The 25386-nt window shown below is 43.0% G+C and overlaps 1 protein-coding gene across 1 annotated transcript in view; it reads left to right on the top strand.

Moving 5' to 3' along the window:
* Positions 1–25386, top strand: part of msh4 (mutS homolog 4) — a 230093-nt gene that overhangs the window by 48174 nt on the left and 156533 nt on the right. The window contains exon 6 of the mRNA XM_069942394.1: positions 1343–1458. Within this exon, the coding sequence (XP_069798495.1) occupies positions 1343–1458 (116 nt within the window). The remainder of the gene's footprint in view (positions 1–1342; positions 1459–25386) is intronic.

Genomic DNA, 25386 nt, shown 5'->3' with positions numbered 1-25386 from the left:
CGCCTAGCTCCAACGGACCCTCCCCCTAGCTCCAACGGACCCGCCGCCTAGCTCCAACGTCTCCTTGAGCTTTATCTGTGGGTGGGTGCTGCTGGGTATCGGACTTTCCGCTGGGGTGGAGGTCGCGGACGAGTTCCACCGCTCTCACGGTATTCCCGGTGAGATGGCGAGACCAGCGGGGACTCCTTGGGTTGTTGGCAGTTGTGGCAGGCGGAGGCAGGGGCGGAGGAGGGGGAGGGGGCAGGGGGGGGGATGCCGCTCGGGTTTGCTGGCTGGGCTGGGGAGGGCTCCCTGCAGACCTCTGCTCCCTGGCATGCTTCTCGGCAATGTGCGATCCTTGGCTTAAAGGCTAGAGAGAAATATTATTTATTGTATATTTTATTTCTTATTTGTTAATGCTTCTTATGGAAAGAGTTTAACCAAAACTATTATTAAACATTTATTTTAATAAGAAAAAGTTTAACATTACATTAGGGTTAGGGTTAGGGTTATATGTTGAGAGAAAACATGCAGATGTTGTTGAAAATTTTCAATAAATATTTAGTTTGGCCCTCGATTTAGTCCAGGTTTTTAATTTTGGCCCTCGGTGAATTTGAGTTTGACACCCCTGCCTTAGACTATTATCTGGAATACCAAACACAAGTCTGTCTTTTATTAGCGAGTCAGTCAGTCCATCAAATTCATGTTTTTCTTCTGTTTCTGAATTCAGTCACATAGTGATCAATACTTTCTTCCATTTTCTGTACACATATGAGAAATCTGTGCCTCTCAAATGCTACATTATGTTTAGGTATGCAGTATCCCTCAAAGCTTCTGACACCATGTTTCATCTTGTATACATATGTGTGAGTTCTTAGACAACACATGGATGAAGGAAAAGGTTCTTTACTTTAAAGTTGTTGTAAACAGCACCATGAGGCATGCCATGAGGCTGCAACCCTCCATTACAGATCAGCATACTGTGTTTCCTGCTCTGTCTCAGCCCCCTGCTGGCAGCCAAGTCTGATCAAACAGTAACTATTATCAAGGCCTTGCTAGTGATCATGCAAACATGATCACTGTCCTTACATGCTCCTTAGCACCACTGTTCGAAAACCCAAATACCAACAAACTTCTGGTCCTAAGCATTTCAGATAAGGGCAACTCGACCTGTAATTGGAATTAACACACTGGAGATCCTAATGCTGATTATATACTTAAAATTATATCATAATATGTCAAATTTCTCTGGAAACTGAACATATTTGTTATGTTAAATTTGATGGAAACTTTATGGTAAGCACATGTGATTAAGCAAAAAAAAAATTTTCTACAGCTGTAGTTTTCTTTCCCTTTCCTGCAGAATGCAGCTCTCAGCACTGTTCAGAGGAAGTACTTTAATGAAACAAAGGGTCTGGAGTACATTGAACAGCTTTGCACACCTGAGTTCAACACTGTGCTAATGGAAGTTCACATGAAGTATGGAATTGATTATTTAAGTCAATATAGCTTTGATATTATTTTTTAACTATAAAATATTATTGTTGAATATTTTTTAAACAAAGATAAAACTATTTTTGTCATCTTTTGCCACCTGCTTTTGAAAACTGCTTTACAGTGAATAAATCAATTTTTTTGTCCCTTTGGAAGCCAAATTATATGCAGTGAACCACAACACTAAATCTAATTTCCTTGGTTTGCCAACATGTTTAGTCATTTGCCATTTGGCCCACTACATCCACGCTGATGGTGGCCTGCCGCCGCCACGGAAGCAATGGAATGGAAATGCAGCGCTCCTGTGGGGTCCAGCCTCCCAGTTGACTGCCGTCAGCTCCACGTGGGCTTTGAGCAGCCCATTGAGGGAGCCTACGGTGGTTTTATTTGAAATCTTGTGACCATGGGTCTGTGCCTAGGATGACAGCACCTATTAAACGTCAGCAGCCACAAGGGGCTGCAAACTCTGGGGAAGCGGAGGACTGGAGCAGGACACCAATGGGAAGATCACCCCACCCCACCCCCCACCCCTGTCTGAGAAGAAGAGGATCTGACCCGCGGGGACGGTGACCACAGTGGCAGACCAGTGAGGGCCTCTGCAGCTGAGGGACCAGAGCATGGAGCAGGCTGTCGAGATGAGGAACCCGTGGAAGCTGTGGGCTGCTGGAGACTGTGTCAGGAGACTTGCACTGGGCTGTGGACTGCTGGAGACTGGCTCAAACTGGCTGGAGGAGTACCAGGTTCAGAGCCAGAATGTGAGGAGGCACTGAGGGTGCTGAAGGGTTCCTGACTGTGTGGGAGGTTCGTATCTGGAACTCAGTTTGCTAATAATTTGAACTAGACTCTATGCAGCTGCGGGGGGTGTTGAAACACTGAACATGTATCTACGGACACTTGGTGACTCGGTGGGGGGGGGGGGCTCTCTTTTGCTTCTTTCTCTATCTGACTATAAGAGGCCCAGAGGACCCCAAAACCCAGCAGCAATAGAAATTCATCAAGTCAAATGGTTACTTGAACAAAAGTTGCTTTTAATTTTCTTTAAAAATAAAAACATTTATGATGTATGTTCCAGCCTCATTAATAGTCCTGAAATGCAACACCTCATATTAATCTGGAGTAAACTCAGACCATTTCACCAGCACATCAAAATCACCATATTTATCCATCATCTCTCCAACATCCAAATCCAAATCATTCACGTGCATTACAATGAGCAAGGGTACTAGCATCTAATCTGTGGAATACAACTAATCCAAGCATTCATTCGCAAAGACAAACTTTAGTATCATGCCCTGAATTCAAATGCCAAACCAATTTGGATCTAATTTGTCAACTTGGCCCTGGATCCCATGGACCTTAACCTTTTCTATCATTCTCCCATGAGGGATCTTATCAAAGGCCTTACTGACATCCAGAAAAACCACACACGCTTATCAACATACTATGTTACCTCTAAAAAAATTCAGGCAGATTAGCCAGTCAGGATTGCCAAATTGCCTATCTCTGATTAGTTCTTGCCTTTCCAAGGTATCATTAATCCTGATCCTCAGAAATTTTTCCAGTATTTCCCTACCAATGATGTAAGGCTCATGGGTCTACAGGTACCAAGTTTTCCCTCGTGCTTTTCTTGAAAAGGGAAAACCACTTTTGTTGTCCTTCAGTTCTGATACTTAAGTAATGCCAGTGGAGATTTTGAAATCTCAGCCAGAGCCTAGAATTCTTTTCCATTGCCTTCTATAGCAATCTGGGATAAACCTCCACTGGCCCTGGGGTTTTATCAATCTTCAAATCCATTGAGAATATTCTCTTTAGTTATAGAGGTATACACCATGGAACCCTGCCCTTTGTCCATGCTAACCAAGATGCTTTCCTGAGTGAATTCTGATTATCTGCATTGGCCCATATTCCTCATCCTTTCCTATCCACATGCCTTTATTTATTGAGACTTGTATGAGAATTTTCTTCTGCTTTCACTAAATCTTCTAACTCTGAAGACTATTTTTGTTTTAAATACCAATGAAGGGTATTCATTTAGGACATTGTACCTTCTGGCTCCACACACAAATTGTTCCTGTTGTTCCTAATGGGGCTCATTGTCTAGTTATTCATTTCGCCTTAATGTACATAAAAATTTAATCATGCCTACTTATGATATTTTGTGATCTCTCTTTGCCTTCCTCATTTCTTTTTTTATACTACTATATTGACAAGCCTCCTCTGTCTTCAGTTCTACATACCTGCCATATACTTCCTTTTTTCTGTTTATCCAGCTTGAGATTTCCCTTGATGTACAGGATTCCTGTATTTTTTACCCTTAGCTTTCACTCTTGCACCCTTTCACTAAGGCAATTTTTGTTGTTACAAAGGTAGTAGAATTCTACAATTAGCTAGCTCAGAAGCCACAAAACAGAACCTATAACATAGAAATCTGCAATACAGTACTGGCCCTTCAGCACACAGTGTTGTGCTGACCTAATAGAACCATAAAACCTAATTACCTACTCTAACTGCTAGAATTTCCCTCCTGCATAAACCTTCAATTTTCTCAGTTCCATGTACCTATCTAATTGTCTCTTAAAAGATCCCATTGTACCTGCCTCCATGATCATTACCAGCAGAGCATTCCAAGCACCCACCACTCTCTGCCCCCGAGACAGCCAAATCTTTATATTGGCCACCATGGTATAGTTCCATGTATTAACCACGCTCTGTGTTCATCTGCTCTATTACTAATACTACTTGCATTAAAGTACACACATTTCAACTTATCCAACCTACTGCATTTATGTTGCATCCACTGCCAGTCCTTCATCACACCACAACTACCATTTCACCAATTGCTCCACCATCTGACCTAATGCCCAGGTTCTCATCCCCATGCCTAACTAAACCCTCCCCAATAGCTCTAGCAAACTTGAGTGCAAGTATATTGGTCCCTTTCCAGTTCAGGTGCAGCCGGTCCTTTTCGTATAGGTCATACCTTCCCCAGAGGAGATCCCACTGATCCACAAACCTGAGATTGTCTGATCTCGGAAGCTAAGGAGGCTCAGGCCTGGTCAGTACTTGGGAGGGGTACAGCCTAGGAAAACCAAGTGCTGTAGGTTTCTCTGAGTGGCACCAGACAAAGTGGTGACTCTCTGTCTGCCTTACGGTAGGCAAAAAGTTAAAGAATTTCATTTACGTTACATTCTGAATGAAGTATTATATGATAATAATGGAGCCTTTACCTTTGCCTCCTGCACCAACTCCTCAGCCATGCATTCATCTGCCATAACTTTGTTTTATTCCCTCAATCGCCCGTGTCACAGACAGCAATCTAGAGATTACCACCCTCGAGTTCCTACTCTTTAGCTGTCTATGTCGTTGGTTCCAATGTGTACAACAACATCTAGCTGTTCACCCTTCCTCTTAAGAATTCTGTAGACTTGAGAAAAATTTCATTGTGATTCCATTTCTTTTTTTTTAAACTTTATTTAAAATTTTATGACATGAATAAAATAAAAATTACATTTAAAGAAATAATAAAAAATAAGATAATAAAAATTAGAATACTACATCATTAAACTACACAAATTACCCCCCCAATAATTATAACACAACATTAATCGTCTAATTTAAAATTAGTCCAACCCTCCCCCTAAAATAAAGAGTGAAGAATTAATTAACAATGTTGTAAATAAAATAGAAAAAACCCCACTTACAAAAAAAGGATAAAACTTAACAACAAAAAAAATTACTAACAACAAAAAAAAATCAATACTAAAATAATACCCTTAAATATATATTTAAATCAAACATAATACATGTATTTAACAAATGAAATCCACTTTAAAACTAAGTTCAAATATTAAAATCATATATCAACCACATATCTGTTATACAAAAAATCATAATTAATAATACATAAATACAGAATTTCCATTAATACCAAGTTTCCTTTATAATTCATCGAGAGAACAAAAACATCCCTTAGAAAAACAATCAGATAAACTTTTTATTCCCTTCCCCTCCCCTTATATAAAAAAAGAAAAAAAGGGAAAAAAAAGTTCAAACTTTTATAAAATTCTCCATATTCTTCATTTATAATATCTTCAAAATTCTCTATCGAAATTAACTTAATTTTATTAAACTCTTCTCCCTCAATGTATTTGTACTTGATTTTCTTCTTTTTCTTCTTATCACCTTTCCCCTCATCTTCCTCTTCATCTAATTCAACATCCTCAATTTTTAACTTATTCTCTTCTGTGACATCATCCTCTTAAAAAAGAGAGAAAAAAAAACCCCTCCAAAAAAAAGAGGAAAAAAAAAGGAGAGAGAAAAAAAAACTCCTAATTCCCTCTCAAATACAATCAGAAAACAAAGAGTTTAAAAAAATTATTTATTAAAAAAAATAATTAAAAAAAAAACCTTCACTTCTTAACCCAAAAATTAAAAAGAAAAAAAAACAGGTCGGAGGTCACGACTACCTCCTCCTGTTTAAACCGCCCAAAGCGGTAACTCCCCCAAAATATTGGGTGTGAGATAACTGACAGGTAGCTGATGACTTCTGGAAACTAGTGCCCACCCAGTTCCCTCTCCCAACTCCCATTTCATTAAACTATCATCATTATTTAAACTATTTAAACTCTTCTCAAAAAAAAATAAAAGATTTATTTTTTTAAATCAACATTACCACTTCGGTCACCATTGCTTCCATTTCTTTTAAAAATCTGGATCCCACCTTACATCTCTACTCTCTTTGGAGACCTTAAAGGACTACATCGTTCCTGAAACTGCATGATTGGTAGAGTCTGAGCAAAGTCCATAACCTCTTTAGGATTGTCAAACAACTTTGGCTGATTTCCATCCTGAAAAATCTTCAGTACCGCAGAATACCTGAATGTTGCCTTATGTCTTTTTTTTCCACAACCATTCTTTCACAGAATTAAATTCGCGTCGTTGAAACATAATTTCTTGACTCAAATCTTGATAGAAGAAAACAGTATTATTCTGAACCATCAAAGGAGATCTATTTTGCTGGGCATTTCTAATAGCCGTACGTAAAATTGTCTCTCTGTCACAATAGTTTAAACAACGGATCAGAACAGGTCTTGGATTCTGTCCTGAAAAAGATTTTCTTCTTAAAACTCTATGAGCACGTTCCAGTATTAAACCTTCAGGGAATTTATCCTGTCCTAACACTCTTGGAATCCATTCAGTAAAAAATTTTCTTGGATTTGGTCCTTCTATGCCTTCTGGCAAACCAACAATTTTCACGTTGTTCCGTCTAGATTGATTCTCCAAATAATCAACCTTGTTTGCTAAATTTTTATTTTGGATCTGCAATGTTTCAATTATTCTATTTTCATCTTGCAGTTGATCCTGTACATCGACTAAACCTTGATCACACATTTCAAATCTTTCAATGGTTTCAAGCTTAAAAGCTCCATTAATGGCTTCCGCCATCGCATTAATCTTGGAAATAAACGGGTTCACAAAATTAGCTAAGAGACTCGATACAGAATATATCTTATCTTTAAGATCCTTAACAAACATTTCATCGGAAGTAAATTCAGGCATAATGGGGTCTTGCTGTTCCTTAGAGACCACGGGATCTTCTGTCCCTTCCCTTAATTTAGTATCTTTTCTAGCAGTTTGACTTTGTATAAAAATCCCTCTCAAAGTCCCCCCAGCAATGCCAGGAGACTGAAGATCAGGATTATCTTTAAGCCAAATCTGTTTAATCATCTTCACTGAATCGATGTCTGGAAAAACCGTTGTAATTGAAGATGCATTTTGCAGCACCACCACTCTAGCAGTCGAATGACAACTCTTTAACTCTCCAGCTGGTGGCGCTCCAGCTGATTCAACTGTCAAAGTCTCAGTAACAGCACTCACAGTGGACGTTGTGTGAAATACTGGCACCTGTTCAGCTCCTTGATCCGAAAGCTGTTGAATGCGACCTTCAGAGAGCCTCACCGACTTAAAACAAAGCTTCAATGCCGAACTCTGCACGTCCTCCTCTGGATCCATTCTACGTTGAGACCTGGCTTCTTGTAAACAAGTAGGCTCAGACAATTTCAGAAAATGTAGTTTTTTAATAGTCTGTTGATATTTTCTTTTACCTTTTTTTTTGCATATAAACCATTAGGCACTAATCCAACACCTCTTATTATTTATAAACTTTTAAAAGAACTTTAACGGGCACTTAAAGACAAAACAATAAATCAGAGTCAGGAGAGGTCTGGAAGGCACGTCTGTTCCCTACGCCATCTTGCCACCCCCCCCCCCCCCCCTTTGTGATCCCCTTTCGAAACAGAGTCTCTATTTTAGTACATTGCAGTAAGGAGAGTGCTGGACCTAATTTATCCCTTAAATAAGATCTTAAATGAAGATAGCAGAAAAAGGATATATTTAAAACTCCAAGTTTATTCCTGATTTGTTCAAATGTCATAATCTTTGATAGATTTGATCCCACTCTGAGACCAAGTTTTTAGAATTTTACTATTACTTGTTAATGGAATTAATTTATTTTGAGCTAGGGGTGTTTTGGGTGAGAGGCCCTGCCAATACCAATTTGACCATTTATATCCAATTGTAATCATGTAGCAACCCAGGAACCAAGTTGTGACTCTTCTCACAAAATGGCCGGCAAATGTAGCAATCGCAAGGCCCTGCAGGGACCAACAGCTGTCATGTGCGTGACCTCCCACACAGCAGAAAACAATGGACAACTGTCGGAGGCCAGGCTGCTATGACGTCACTCCTGTTGTCAGAGGCAAGGAGTGAATATAAACAGAGCTGGCAGTGCAATAAGTGAAATCCAAACAGGCCAACCAGCAGTTGGACCTGAAGATGACAGACCAAGACGCGCTCCACACGGGCTCACTTAAGTTGCCAATGCTTTCGACGTTGCAGCCACATATGTGGTTCGAACAGTTCCACCTTTGACAGATCACTGCTGACAACACCCAGTACTACTACGTAGTGAGCTTGCTCGACCAGGACATGGCAATGAGGGTCGTCTATTTCCTAAGGCAGCCTCCAGAGCAAGGCAAATATGGTGCCCTCAAAGAGCTACTAACCCGCCCTTTCAAGCTATCATGGTACGAGCGTGCCTCCTGTTTGCTGCACGTGGATGAATTGGGGGACAGGGTTCCGTCCATCCTCATGAGCGAGATGCTCACCCTCACTGAGGGACACAAGCCTTGCCTGCTTTTTGAGCCGATTTTCCTGGAGCAGCTGCCTGAGGATATCTGACTTGCTTGCCGACGTGGACTTCCGCGACCCCAGGAAAGTTTCAGCCTGAGCAGACGTACTCTGGAGAGTGAAGAAAGAAAATGATGCCTCGGTAGAACAGATCGCCAAGCCCTGATCCCAGTCAACAACAAGGCCACAGCAGACATAGAGGCAAGTGGACCCCCTACCCAGCCATGTGGCTATCATCATCAACGATGGGGTGTGGGGGCCTGACAATGCTGCCCACCCTGTGAATTTCCGGGAAAATGCCATGGCCAACTGTTGTTAATGGTTGCAGTGTCAGCCTCCTCCTCTGTCAGGAAGGCAGTTCTTTGTGGACACTGGAGTGCCCTTCCACCACGGCCCATGACACCCGGAACACCAATCTGGGCCTGGCGCTGAGGGCAGCAAACAGCACCTCTATATGAACAGGGCACCCATACCATGCCTCTACGATTTGCTGCCCACCAATTTAAATTGTCGTGGCAGTGGTGCAACTACTCCTGGGAGCCAATTTCCTGCAGGCCCACTGTCTGCTGGTAGACTTGAAAGGGTGGCATTTGATGCATGCCAGAATCTTTCAAATGATGCCCCTGGGGGAAGCCAAACTACCGGTCCCTCACCTCGACTCTGTCACGCTGTCTAACAATGCCTACACACACATCCTGGGGGAGTTCACTGCAATCGTGGCGCACAATTCACAGAACCAAAGCATAGGGTAAAGCATTACATTCTCACCAAAGACCCCCCACTCCATGCCAGGGCACGCCACCTTTCCCCCCAAAAAATTTGCCCTCTCCAAAGAAAAATTTAAGAAAATGGAGAAGTTGGAGATAGTGTGGCAGTCAGATAGCCCCTGGGCCTTCCCCTCACACATGATCCTGAAGGCAGCAGGAGGGTGAAGGCCGTGTGATGATTACTGACACCTCAATGAGGCCATCACAACAGACAGATGCTCAGTGCCCCATATGCAAGACTTTACCGCCAACTTACAAGGGGTATGGGTGTTTTCAAAGGTTGATTTAATCAGGGGTTATCACCAAATCCCAGTGCACCCCAAGGATATACCCAGAACAGCTATAATCAACCCCTTCGGCCTGTTCAAATTCATGAGGATGCCCTTTGGGCTTAAGAATGCTGCTCAGACTTTTCAGCTGCTGATGGACATGGTGGGCTGGGTTCTCTCATTCGTGTTCATCCACCTGGATGATATCCTTAATGCCACCCACAACCCTACAAAGCATATGGCCCACCTCAGACAACTATTCACCTACCTGCAGGTGTTCAGGCTGATCATTAACCCCGCCAAGTGTCAGTTCGGGCGGGACACAATTGACTTCCTGGGGCATTGGATTGACAAGGACAGGGCGAAACCACTGCCTAAGAAGGTGGAGGCCATTTGGCGGTTCATGAAACCTCGCACCATGAAGGGTCTGCTGGAGTTCGCCAGTATGATTATCTTCTAGCATCAATTCATACTAGCAGCAGCTCAGATCATATGCCCCCTCTTTGCGCTCATGGCAGTGAAAAATAAATACATTACTTGAAACAAGGAGGCCTTGGAGGTTAAGGATGCTCTGGCTAATGCCACCTCTGGTTCACCCCAGACTGGAGGCACTGATGCCCTCACAGTGGATGCCTCCAGCATAGCGGTCAGAGGGATCCTTGAACAGCTAATTGATGGGCACTGGCAATCCTTGGCCTTCTTTAGCAGGCACCTCTGGCCTCCTGAACCTTTGACTGGGAGCTATTGGTGTACCTGGCAGTCAGACACTTCCGATACTTCCTAGAAGACAGACAATTCAAGGTCTTCACGGACCATAAACCACTAACATTCACCTTCCACAGCAGGACAACCCTGAGATCCTGGCATATAGAATGGCACTTTCTGTCATTGCCCCAGCAGCCAGATGCTCATCTGCGACATCTCCACCGGCAAATCCTGCTCCATCATGTCGGCAGTAAGGAGATGGCATGTCTTCGATATGTTGCACAACCTGGCACATCTGGCCATCAGAACTACAGTAAAGATGGTGGCCTGCAGGTTCTGCTGGCACGGGCTCCACAAACAGGTCAATCAGTGGGCCAAGACCTGCAGCTCTTTCAGGCATCCAAGGTGCAAATTCACACTAAAGCACCTCCCCAGACTTTTGAACCAGCGTGGCATAGGTTCAGCTATGTTTGCATTGACATTGTGGGGCCGCTACCAGTTTCCTGTGGGGTGAGGTACCTCCTCACTATGGTTGACTACTCCACGAGGTAGCTGGAGGCGGTCCCGATGGCCAACATGACTCTAATCAACACCTGGGTGTCCAGGTTCGGAGTCCTGGAACATCTCACCTCTGACAGGGAAGCTCTGAGTGGTGCTGGCCAAACTGTTGGGAACCCAATTCCACCATACCACAGCTCGTCACCTGCAGGCCAATGGGTTGGTGGAGTGGTTCCACAGACACTTAAAAGCAGCATTAATGGTCCGGCTCAAGGGGCCCAACTGAGCGGATGAACTTGGGTCCTTCTGGGGATATGCACCTCGCCAAAAGAGGACTTTAACGTCTTTTTAGCAGAAATGGTCTATGGCGCACCCTTGGTAATCCTGGGAGAGTTCTTGGCCGCTGCCAAGGATCCAGAAACCCCCACAGCTGAGGGAAAGATTGGGTACTTTAGGCCCTCCACAGCCCCCACTGCATAGCCAGCCCAAATCTTTTGTCCCCAAGGACCTGCATGCCTGTGAATATGTTTTTTATGCAAAGGGGAGCACATCAGGCACACCTCCAATGGTCATACGAGGGATCATAGAGTTTTCAGGCATAATGGTTCAACGTGCATATTGGACATTGCTGACAAAGGAAACCTTCACTCTTGACTGCCTGAAACTGGCCTAGTCGAGACATTAGCCAGCCAGTCGAGACTCAGTCCCTGTGACACAGAGTTAGGCTGCCCAAAGTGGCAGCGGACACTCCGATCACTGATTCTTCGGTGGGGGGGGGGCGGAGAGGGGTTGTATAGCAGCCCACAAACCAAGTTGCAACCTGGTTCACAAAATGCCTGGCGATTGCAAAGGCCCTGCAGGGACCAATGGCCATCATCCCACGATACCTCCTACACAGTGGGCAATGGTGGGAATACCAGCCAGTCGGAGGCTGATGCTGCGATGACATCACTCCTGTTGTCAGAGGCAGGGAGTGAATATAAACAGCTGGCCTTGACTCGACTGTGCATGTGTTGTTATTACTCCACACTTTGCGTAGTGCACACACTACAATAATATGTTTTAGTAAGGGGGCTTCCTTAGGACCAGATAGCAATTTAGATTTCCATTTTAATATGAAATTTTCTCACCAACCTTATGCAGTTCCAATTTTACCCAAGAAAACTTGTCCCCTCTGTTAAATGGGGGGGGGGGGGGTGTGACGGATTTCATTTGCGATGCCCAATAATATTTTTAAAAGTCTGGCAGCTTTAATCCTCCCAGTCATAATTTCAGGTTAATTTATCGATAGAGACTGTGGGAAACTTACCTTTCCACAGAAACTTCCTTATATATTTATTTAAATTCTGAAAGAATCGTTGTGGTACTAAAACAGACAGGTTTTGGAAAAGATATTGTAATTTAGGCAATATATTCATTTTACTACAATTGATCCTTCCATTCAAAGTAATTGGAAGAGTTATTCACTTATTTAAATCACCCTCAATTTTCTGAAGCAAGGGAAGATAATACAACATATAAATTCTGTGTTATTATCTATCTTAATATCTAAATATTTTATCCCATTAAGAAGCTACTTAAATTGACAGTCTTTTTTAAAGTTGATCCACCTGTAAGTGGCAACATTTTGCTTTTATCCCAATTAACTTTATAGCCCGAGAAAGTCCTGAAAAATTCAAATTTAGACTGCAGTTTTTGTAATGAACTCAGTGGGTCTGTCAGATATATCAGAACATCATCAGCAAATAGATTGATTATATATTCTTCCTGGTTAACCCTGAAGCCTTTTATGTCTGGATAGATTCCACTAACAGTTTGATAGTCAATGGAAAAGCAGAAGAAATCTGTCCATCAGTCACAACTTTAGCAGATGGATTTTTATATAAAGTTTTAACCTAATTAATAAACATTGATCCAATAGCAAATTTTCTAAACACCTTAAATAAATAATTCCATTCTAATCTATCAAAGGCCTTCTCAGCATCTAAAGTTACTACTATTGTTAAATCACCCTTCTTTTGAGATATTTGTAATGAACTAATCATTCTGGCAACATTATCAGTATAATAACAAAACCAGTTTGATCCATATGAATTAGATTTGGTTAATATCTAGCATTCCTATTTGCCAAAACCTTAGCCATAATTTTATAATCAATATTTAATAAAGATACTTGCCTATATGATTCAGTTTTCAATAAATCCTTATCTTTCATAGGTTTCACAGTTATAATCGTATTTGAAAAAGATTCTGGTAGAAAATGAGTTTCCACTGCCTGTTTCAACACCTCCTTAAAAGGAGGTATTAATAAATCTTTACATTTCTTATAAAATTCAGGTGGGAAACCATCCGCCTCTAGTGACTTACCACTTCGCAAAGAATAAAGAGCCTCAATAATTTAGCTCTAAATCATACCGATCCTGACAATCCAAAGCAGGTAAACTAATTATAGATAAAAATTTATCAATTTTAACTTCATCAGGTTTAAGTAATTTTCTTAGAATTCTTTTTAATGGTGTTAATTGTTCTTGAAGTTTATTCTGTCTTTAGTTGCCAAGCCAAAACTTGGTGCGCTCTTTCCCCCAATCCATAATACTTTTTTAGTTTTCTCAATTTATTTTTCTATATGTCTGTATAGAATTATATTAAAATTTCTTATTTATTAAATTTTCCTTTTTTTCTCAGAAACATCTCTGCAAATCTTTTTCCAAATTCTCTCTCTCTCTCTCCCTCTCTCTCTCTCTCTCTCTCTTTCTCTCTCTCTCTCTCCAGACAATCTAATTCTTTAACATTATCCTTCTTAATTTTTGCTGAATAAATTAATATCTGACCTCCCAAACAGGGGTTCAAAGCATCCCATAAAATAAATTTATTATCTACAGAATTAGAATTAATTTCTAAAATTATTGATTTTTTTTTAATAAATTCATAAATATCTACCTTTTTCAACAATATAAAACAATTTTTACTTTTCAAAAATTATACATGACATCAAAAGTGGTCAGTGATCAGATAAAATCTTAACTTCATATTCTGCATGCACAACTCTTGCTTGAAACTGCTGACATTAAAAACATATCTATTCTTGAGTAAAAGTTATGCCTACAAGAATAAAAAGAATAATTCCTTTCCTTCAGGTTTAACCTTCGCCAAACATCTGTCAAGTTCAAATCTTTCATCAAAGTCAAAATCCTTTGTTGCAGTTTTAGTCCTAGTAACCAATTTATGTGATTTATCCAAAATTGGATCAAGAAAACAATTAAAATATTCTCCAATTAGAAGCTTTTCTTGTGCCTCAGCAAGATGCATAAAAGAATTATGAATGAATCTCTCATCATCTACATTGGGTACATATATAGACATAAGTGTTCACATCTCTGAATACATTTGACAAAACAATTCTCCCAGTAGGATCTGTAACCATTGACTGAATCTTAACAGGTACTTTCTTGTTTATCAAAATAGCAACTCTTCTTGCTTTAGAATTAACGAAGAAGCTATCACTTGACCTACCCAATTCCTTTTTAATTTTTGATGTTCTTTTTCAGTTAGATGTGTTTCTTGCAAAAAAGTAATATCAACTTTCAGTTTTTTAATATATGCCAAAACTTTTTTTCTCTTCATTTTGTTATTAAGCCCATTTATATTAAAATGTACACATTTTAATACATTATTATCCATCATTTCTTAAGTCCAAAATTTAAATAACTCTTGTCACCCATCCCACTGGACCCCCACTCCATACAAACTTTCAATTAAATTCAACATTTCCAAGCAAAGAGAAAAGAGAAAAAAAAGAAAGAAAAAAGAATATATAAAAAAAACCTTGAAAACCACCCCCCCCCCCATAAAAAGTACTGATAAAGATCAGCACTTCTTCCCTCTACTGTATGGAAAGTGGCCTTTCACGCAGCTATGGAAGGAGATGAGAAAAAGTATGCCTCCCCGGACAGAATATAGATTACTTTAATCAAGCAATTCATTTATAAACATAAGAAGCTTCTTTGAGATCTTTATTCACTTGATTGTCATCGTTCTCAAACAACTCCTTCCGTTCTCTTCAGCTTTTTCTTTCACAGAACGATCTGCCAAACTTTGCTGCATAGTTTGACTCTGCACATCTATACGTTGATCTTGTTTAATATTCGGAAGAGAAATTGCAAATTACTAAGCTTCATCTTCAGTAAAGAAACATGATTAATTTTTTCCAGAAAATACTTTAGGTGTGGCTGGGTATTGAAAATTGAATTTATGTCCCTTTTTCCAATAGACACATTGTTCTACATCATAACAATAATCTTGAATGTCATCTTCAACTTTCTGGACTTGAATTTTAACTTTGTCAACAGCTTCAGTATATTTTGCCATTTCTTTTTTAATAGTTTTCATTTCACTTTTAATATATTCAAATTGTGCTTTGGCATCAGTTCGGACAGATTCATTTACACAATAACAGCATTTGTCTGATAATAATAAGTTTGTTGATGAACTTCCATACCTTTAATTTCAGCTTCAGGGTACTTACATTGTATTACTTCAATCCCTTAAATGAGTTGGGCTTCCTCCTTTCCATATATGGGCAGGGTGCCGGAGGACTGGCATATTGCGAATGCGGTTCCTTTGTTTAAAAAGGGTTCGAGGAGCAAGCCTAGCAATTATCAGCCTGTAAGTTTGACTCTGTGGTAGGAAAGTTAGTGGAAAGTGTTCTTAAGATTATATATATATATATATATATATATAAAAGTATCTGAGAGACAGGGTCTGATCAGGAATACTCAACACAAGTTTGTGCATGGAAGGACATGATTGACCAATCTTGTTGAATTTTTTGAAGAGGTAACTAGGAATGTTGATGAGGGGAAAGCAGTGGATGTTGTTGTTTATATGAACTTCAGTAAGGCTTTCAATAAGATTCCGCATGAAAGGTTAGTTAGGAAGGTTCAAGCGCTAGGTATTAACTTTGAGATAGTCAAATGGATTCAACAGTGGTTGGAAGGGACATGCCAGAGAGTCGTAGTGGATAACTATTTGTCAAGCTGGAGGCCAGTAACAAGTGGTGTGCCTCAGGGTTCTGTATTGGGTCCCTTGCTGTTTTTCATTTACATTAATGATCTGGAGGTTGGGGTGGTAAATTGGATTAGTAAATATGCAGATGATACTAAAATAGATGAAATTGTGGATAATGAAGATTTTCAAAGATTGCAAAAGGATTTGGACTGCGTAGAAGAGTGGGCTGAAAGATGACAGATGGAGTTTAATGCTGAGAAGTGTGAAGTGCTTCCTTTTGGAAGGAATAATCAAAACAGGATGTATGTAGTAAATGGGAGGGTACTGAAGAATGCAGTGGAGCAGAAAGATCTAGGAATAATGGTTCATCATTCCCTGAAGGTAGAATCTCATGTGGATAGGGTGGTAAAGAAAGCTTTTAATATGCTAGCCTTTATAAATCAAAGCATAGAATACAGGATTTGGGAGGTGATGTTGAGACTGTTTAAGGCATTGGTGAGGCCAAATTTGGAATACCGTGTGCAGTTCTGGTCACTGAATTATAGGAAAGATATCAACAAGGTAGAGAGAGTGCAGAGAAGATTTATGAAAATGTGACCTGGGTTTCAGAATCTAGATTACAAAGAAAGATTAAGTAGATTAGGTCTTTATTCCTTAGAGCTTAGAAGGTTGAGGGGAGATTTGATGGAGGTATTTAAGATTATGAGGGGGAAAGATAGAGTTGATGTGGATAGACTTTTTCTCCTCGAGGATAGGAGAGATTGAAACAAGAGGTCATGAGTTAAGAGTTAAGGGACAAAAGTTTAGAAGTAACATGAGGGGAAACTTCTTTACTCAGAGAGTGGTGGCTGTGTGGAACGAGCTTCTGGGAGAAGCAATGGTGGCAGGGTCCATTTTGTCATTTAAGGAAAAATTGGAGAGATATTATGGATGGGAGGGGAATGGAAGGTTATGGGCAGGTGCAGGTAGGTGGGACTTGAGGAGAGTGTGGACTAGAAGGGCCGAGATGGCCTGTTTATGTGCTGGCATTGTTACATAGTTATATTCTGCTCCTGGTTATTCCAATTCTTCCTTTTCTGTATCCTGATCATCATCTTTCTGTCTATCTGAATCACTTGAAGATCCTCCTGATTTAATGCCTAATTGAATCAACGGATGAACGTGGGTCTGACTAGCAATGCTAGTGACCAGAGACTTAGTCGGTTCTACTGTTCCACATAGGGAAACAGGCTGCTACATTATGTGCAGGTGTGAACCTTCGCGCATGCACAGTTGTTCTTGTGACATCTGCTGGACTCCAGCACCATCTTCACCGGCTCCCTGGAGAGATGGCGCTGGAATCACATTAATCCTCGCGGTCACTGAATGGGTCACTCTGGAAGGAAGAGGAACTTGAGCCCGAGAATCCATCATCAAGGTAGGCCCAACTTCTTCAGCAATACTAATCCCTTTAACAGTCATTTTCTTAGTTGCTTGTGTTTTCCCTTTTCTTGTAGCCATTGTATATTGATTGATGAAGAAATCACAAAGCTCTTAAGTTTAAGAAAAATTTAAAATTCTATTTTTAATTGTATTTTAATTAATTCTGCCAGGAGTGGCGTATTTCCATGTCTCCAACATACGCCATTACCCCATGCACACTGCACCCCCCCCACCCCCCACAGCAGTCTTCTAACATTGTCCGCAGACTGCCTCTTCCGTACGAAACCCATCTGATCTACATTTATTAATTTAGGCAAATGTGCTGCCATTCTATTTGCCGGATCTTTTACAGTTCAATATTCAATAATGATATAGACCCTCTAAGATGACGGTTTCAATGGATCCCATCTTTTTTGGGAATCAATTATGTGTAATAATTGCTGTTGAGAAGGAATCTGGGAGAGTGTATAATTTTGTATTTATAAACAATAGAGCAGAATTTGATAATGTGTTGATTCTTCTTTCTTTGTATATCAACATGTAGTTTGATTTTGGTATTTTATTATGTATATCTGTGATGTTTCTTTGATTTTGTTTGTTTTGTAACTCCATATTGATTGAAAATCCTTAATTTAAAAAAAATTTAAAAAGAATTCTGTGTACTTGATTGGAGACATCTCTGACCCTAATACCTGTGAGGTCACTTATCATTCAAGATTCTCTATCTATTCCACAGAATTTTCTGTCTATTCTCCTCACCAATAAATCCAAGTTTAAGTTTATTGTCATCTCATTGTACATATACATATACAACCCAATGATAAAGCTTATCTCCAGACCATGGTGCACACACACAGACACACAGTACATCCCACACACAAATGACATAGCAAATTCAAAATAAACATATGGAGAAAAGATTTATGGGTTCCTGTAATCCCCCATCAATACTGTTCTTTTGCTGTCTTTCTTTCACTTCTGAACCCCAGAGCCAGGCTCTGTGCCAAAGATTTGGCTGCTCTGGCTTTTCTCTGCTAGGTCCCATCCCCACCCAAAAAGGTATACTTGTTATTGAGAGGAACAACCACAGGGGACCCTGCACTGATTGACTGTTCCTTTTCCCTCTCCTGACTCACCCAGCTACCTGTTTCCTACCTCCTATGTGTGACTGCCTCCCTATAGCTCTTGACTATCACTCCCTCTGCCTCCTGAATGATCCAGAGGTCATCCAGCTTCAGTTCCTTAACTCAGTCTGTGTGGAGCTGCAGCTAGATGTACTTCTCTCAGGTGTGGACATCGAGGACACTTGTGTTGTCCCAGATTTCCCACATCCTTCATACCACTGCCCAGACTTTCCAATAGGTAAAGACCTTACCTGAACTCACCTGCTCTTACCTGTTCCTTTTTCCTAGAAGGCCGCTGACCCTGCACTGCTTCCTCTGTTTCTGCTTGCTGAAGCCTCTGGAGTCGAAGCCTCTTATTTTGGCCACTTTAACAATCTCACTGAACACATTGGTTGTTCTACTTGAGCTTCCCTTCCTTTTATTTGCCACATTAGCAACTAACTAACGAACAGGCACTTAACTTTCCGGTGCTTTCTCGCATTCTCACTCCAACTCTCGTTCTTGTTTCTGCTATAAAGCCCTTGCTCAAGCTTTTGATCACTTAATGACTCCCCTGATTTGTTGACATTTTGTTGCTAGTGTTTCTGTGACCATCTTGGGGAAATGTTATTCTTCCTCGAATGTGCTGTATCAATGCATAGTGTTGTTGAGTTGGATGGTTTATATAAAAGTTTTTGATGGAGATGGTACATCACTCTTTCTGAATTATCTTTATTACTTCAAAACTAGTACTTTACTGATTCAAAAGGCCAAAAACTGGATTCTGGGCATATAAATGAAGCCTGAATGTGATGGATGTGCACAGAAATCAGGCAGCGTCATTGGAGAGCGAAACAGAAACGAAGGTTGCAGGTCCTGTCTGATGATCTGACTGTTATCAGAATTTTCTGTCTTTCTACCTGCTTCCCAAGGACATTTCAGCTCATTCAAGGACACAATCTCTTACCTATTAGCCTGTGTTCCTCACCCTTCCTGCCCTCCCCGCTGTCTGATTTTCATCGCACGTGACGAAGGGCTCAGGCCCAAATGGTCAATTGTCTTATGGATGCTGCATGACCTGCTGAGTTTCCCCAGTACTGATGTGTACAGCACCAGACACCACTGCAGGACAATCCCTCCAGCAATATGGTGATTCTTGCACCAGACACCACGGCAGGACAATCCCTCCAGCAAAATGGTGATTCTTGCACCAGACACCACTGCAGGACAATCCCTCCAGCAATATGGTGATTCTTGCACCAGACACCACTGCAGGACAATCCCTCCAGCAATATGGTGATTCTTGCACCAGACACCTCTGCAGGACAATCCCTCCAGCAATATGGTGATTCTTGCACCAGACACCACTGCAGGACAATCCCTCCAGCAATATGGTGATTCATGCAGCAGACACCTCTGCAGGACAATCCCTCCAGCAATATGGTGATTTTTGCACCAGACACCTCTGCAGGACAATCCCTCCAGCAATATGGTGATTCTTGCACCAGACACCACTGCAGGACAATCCCTCCAGCAATATGTTGATTCTTGCACCAGACACCACTGCAGGACAATCCCTCCAGCAATATGGTGATTCTTGCACCAGACACCACCGCAGGACAATCCCTCCAGCAATATGGTGATTCTTGCACCAGACACCACTGCAGGACAATCCCTCCAGCAATATGGTGATTCTTGCACCAGACACCTCTGCAGGACAATCCCTCCAGCAATAGTGTGATTCTTACACCAGACACCTCTGCAGGACAATCCCTCCAGCAATATGGTGATTCTTGCACCAGACACCTCTGCAGGACAATCCCTCCAGCAATATGGTGATTCTTGCACCAGACACCACTGCAGGACAATCCCTCCAGCAATATGGTGATTCTTGCACCAGACTCCTCTGCAGGACAATCCCTCCAGCAATATGGTGATTCTTGCACCAGACACCACCGCAGGACAATCCCCAGCAATATGGTGATTCTTGCACCAGACACCACTGCAGGACAATCCCTCCAGCAATATGGTGATTCTTGCACCAGACACCTCTGCAGGACAATCCCTCCAGCAATATGGTGATTCTTGCACCAGACACCACTGCAGGAAAATCCCTCCAGCAATATGGTGATTCTTGCACCCGACACCACTGCAGGACAATCCCTCCAGCAATATGGTGATTCTTGCACCAGACACCACTACAGGACAATCCCTCCAGCAATATGGTGATTCTTGCACCAGACACCACTGCAGGACAATCCCTCCAGCAATATGGTGATTCTTGCACCAGACACCACTGCAGGATAATCCCTCCAGCAATATGGTGATTCTTGCACCAGACACCACTGCAGGAAAATCCCTCCAGCAATATGGTGATTCTTGCACCAGACACCACTGCAGGACAATCCCTCCAGCAATATGGTGATTCTTGCACAAGACACCACTGCAGGACAATCCCTCCAGCAATATGGTGATTCTTGCACCAGACACCACTGCAGGACAATCCCTCCAGCAATATGGTGATTCTTGCACCAGACACCTCAGCAGGACAATCCCTCCAGCAATATGGTGATTCTTGCACCAGACACCTCTGCAGGACAATCCCTCCAGCAATATGGTGATTCTTACACCAGACACCTCTGCAGGACAATCCCTCCAGCAATATGGTGATTCTTGCACCAGACACCTCTGCAGGACAATCCCTCCAGCAATATGGTGATTCTTGCACCAGACACCACTGCAGGACAATCCCTCCAGCAATATGGTGATTCTTGCACCAGACACCTCTGCAGGACAATCCCTCCAGCAATATGGTGATTCTTGCACCAGACACCACCGCAGGACAATCCCCAGCAATATGGTGATTCTTGCACCAGACACCACTGCAGGACAATCCCTCCAGCAATATGGTGATTCTTGCACCAGACACCTCTGCAGGACAATCCCTCCAGCAATATGGTGATTCTTGCACCAGACACCACTGCAGGACAATCCCTCCAGCAATATGGTGATTCTTGCACCAGACACCTCTGCAGGACAATCCCTCCAGCAATATGGTGATTCTTGCACCAGACACCTCTACAGGACTATCCCTCCAGCAATGTGGTGATTCTTGCACCAGACACCACTGCAGGACAATCCCTCCAGCAATATGGTGATTCTTGCACCAGACACCACTGCAGGACAATCCCTCCAGCAATATGGTGATTTTTGCACAAGACACCACTGCAGGACAATCCCTCCAGCAATATGGTGATTCTTGCACCAGACACCTCTGCAGGACAATCCCTCCAGCAATATGGTGATTCTTGCAGCAGACACCTCTGCAGGACAATCCCTCCAGCAATATGGCGATTCTTGCACCAGACACCACTACAGGACAATCCCTCCAGCAATATGGTGATTCTTGCACCAGACACCACTGCAGGACAATCCCTCCAGCAATATGGTGATTCTTGCACCAGACACCACTGCAGGATAATCCCTCCAGCAATATGGTGATTCTTGCACCAGACACCACTGCAGGAAAATCCCTCCAGCAATATGGTGATTCTTGCACCAGACACCACTGCAGGACAATCCCTCCAGCAATATGGTGATTCTTGCACAAGACACCACTGCAGGACAATCCCTCCAGCAATATGGTGATTCTTGCACCAGACACCTCTGCAGGACAATCCCTCCAGCAATATGGTGATTCTTGCAGCAGACACCTCTGCAGGACAATCCCTCCAGCAATATGGTGATTCTTGCACCAGACACCACTGCAGGACAATCCCTCCAGCAATATGGTGATTCTTGCACCAGACACCACTGCAGGATAATCCCTCCAGCAATATGGTGATTCTTGCACCAGACACCACTGCAGGACAATCCCTCCAGCAATATGGTGATTCTTGCACCAGACACCACTGCAGGACAATCCCTCCAGCAATATGGTGGTTCTTGCAGCAGACACCTCTGCAGGACAATCCCTCCAGCAATATGGTGATTCTTGCACCAGACACCTCTGCAGGACAATCCCTCCAGCAATATGGTGATTCTTGCACCAGACACCACTGCAGGACAATCCCTCCAGCAATATGTTGATTCTTGCACCAGACACCACTGCAGGACAATCCCTCCAGCAATATGGTGATTCTTGCACCAGACACCTCTGCAGGACAATCCCTCCAGCAATATGGTGATTCTTGCACCAGACACCACTGCAGGAAAATCCCTCCAGCAATATGGTGATTCTTGCACCAGACACCACTGCAGGACAATCCCTCCAGCAATATGGTGATTCTTGCACAAGACACCACTGCAGGACAATCCCTCCAGCAATATGGTGATTCTTGCACCAGACACCTCTGCAGGACAATCCCTCCAGCAATATGGTGATTCTTGCAGCAGACACCTCTGCAGGACAATCCCTCCAGCAATATGGCGATTCTTGCACCAGACACCACTACAGGACAATCCCTCCAGCAATATGGTGATTCTTGCACCAGACACCACTGCAGGACAATCCCTCCAGCAATATGGTGATTCTTGCACCAGACACCACTGCAGGATAATCCCTCCAGCAATATGGTGATTCTTGCACCAGACACCACTGCAGGAAAATCCCTCCAGCAATATGGTGATTCTTGCACCAGACACCACTGCAGGACAATCCCTCCAGCAATATGGTGATTCTTGCACAAGACACCACTGCAGGACAATCCCTCCAGCAATATGGTGATTCTTGCACCAGTCACCTCTGCAGGACAATCCCTCCAGCAATATGGTGATTCTTGCAGCAGACACCTCTGCAGGACAATCCCTCCAGCAATATGGCGATTCTTGCACCAGACACCACTACAGGACAATCCCTCCAGCAATATGGTGATTCTTGCACCAGACACCACTGCAGGACAATCCCTCCAGCAATATGGTGATTCTTGCACCAGACACCACTGCAGGATAATCCCTCCAGCAATATGGTGATTCTTGCACCAGACACCACTGCAGGACAATCCCTCCAGCAATATGGTGATTCTTGCACCAGACACCACTGCAGGACAATCCCTCCAGCAATATGGTGATTCTTGCAGCAGACACCTCTGCAGGACAATCCCTCCAGCAATATGGTGATTCTTGCACCAGACACCTCTGCAGGACAATCCCTCCAGCAATATGGTGATTCTTGCACCAGACACCACTGCAGGACAATCCCTCCAGCAATATGTTGATTCTTGCACCAGACACCACTGCAGGACAATCCCTCCAGCAATATGGTGATTCTTGCACCAGACACCACTGCAGGACAATCCCTCCAGCAATATGGTGATTCTTGCACCAGACACCACTGCAGGACAATCCCTCCAGCAATATGGTGATTCTTGCACCAGACACCTCTGCAGGACAATCCCTCCAGCAATATGGTGATTCTTACACCAGACACCTCTGCAGGACAATCCCTCCAGCAATATGGTGATTCTTGTACCAGAGACCTCTGCAGGACAATCCCTCCAGCAATATGGTGATTCTTGCACCAGACACCACTGCAGGACAATCCCTCCAGCAATATGGTGATTCTTGCACCAGACACCTCTGCAGGACAATCCCTCCAGCAATATGGTGATTCTTGCACCAGACACCACCGCAGGACAATCCCCAGCAATATGGTGATTCTTGCACCAGACACCACTGCAGGACAATCCCTCCAGCAATATGGTGATTCTTGCACCAGACACCTCTGCAGGACAATCCCTCCAGCAATATGGTGATTCTTGCACCAGACACCACTGCAGGAAAATCCCTCCAGCAATATGGTGATTCTTGCACCCGACACCACTGCAGGACAATCCCTCCAGCAATATGGTGATTCTTGCACCAGACACCACTGCAGGACAATCCCTCCAGCAATATGGTGATTCTTGCACCAGACACCACTGCAGGACAATCCCTCCAGCAATATGGTGATTCTTGCACCAGACACCTCTGCAGGACAATCCCTCCAGCAATATGGTGATTCTTGCACCAGACACCTCTGCAGGACAATCCCTCCAGCAATATGGTGATTCTTGCACCAGACACCACTGCAGGACAATTCCTCCAGCAATATGTTGATTCTTGCACCAGACACCACTGCAGGACAATCCCTCCAGCAATATGGTGATTCTTGCACCAGACACCACTGCAGGACAATCCCTCCAGCAATATGGTGATTCTTGCACCAGACACCACTGCAGGACAATCCCTCCAGCAATATGGTGATTCTTGCACCAGACACCACTGCAGGACAATCCTTCCAGCAATATGGTGATTCTTGCACCAGACACCACTGCAGGACAATCCCTCCAGCAATATGGTGATTCTTGCACCAGACACCTCTGCAGGACAATCCCTCCAGCAATATGGTGATTCTTGCACCAGACACCTCTGCCGGACAATCCCTCCAGCAATATGGTGATTCTTGCACCAGACACCACTGCAGGACAATCCCTCCAGCAATATGGTGATTCTTGCACCAGACACCACTGCAGGACAATCCCTCCAGCAATATGGTGATTCTTGCACCAGACACCACTGCAGGACAATCCCTCCAGCAATATGGTGATTCTTGCACCAGACACCTCTGCAGGACAATCCCTCCAGCAATATGGTGATTCTTGCACCAGACACCACTGCAGGACAATCCCTCCAGCAATATGGTGATTCTTGCACCAGACACCACTGCAGGACAATCCCTCCAGCAATATGGTGATTCTTGCACCAGAAACCACTGCAGGACAATCCCTCCAGCAATATGGTGATTCTTGCACCAGACACCTCTGCAGGACAATCCCTCCAGCAATATGGTGATTCTTGCACCAGACACCACAGCAGGTCAATCCCTCCAGCAATATGGTGATTCTTGCACCAGACACCACTGCAGGACAATCCCTCCAGCAATATGGTGATTCTTGCACCAGACACCACTGCAGG

The sequence above is a fragment of the Narcine bancroftii genome, chromosome 5, assembly GCF_036971445.1.
Source record: "Narcine bancroftii isolate sNarBan1 chromosome 5, sNarBan1.hap1, whole genome shotgun sequence".
NCBI classification, from domain to species: Eukaryota; Metazoa; Chordata; class Chondrichthyes; order Torpediniformes; family Narcinidae; genus Narcine; species Narcine bancroftii.
Note: the sequence above shows the minus strand (reverse complement) of the source record. Positions and strands in the feature narration are given on the sequence as shown.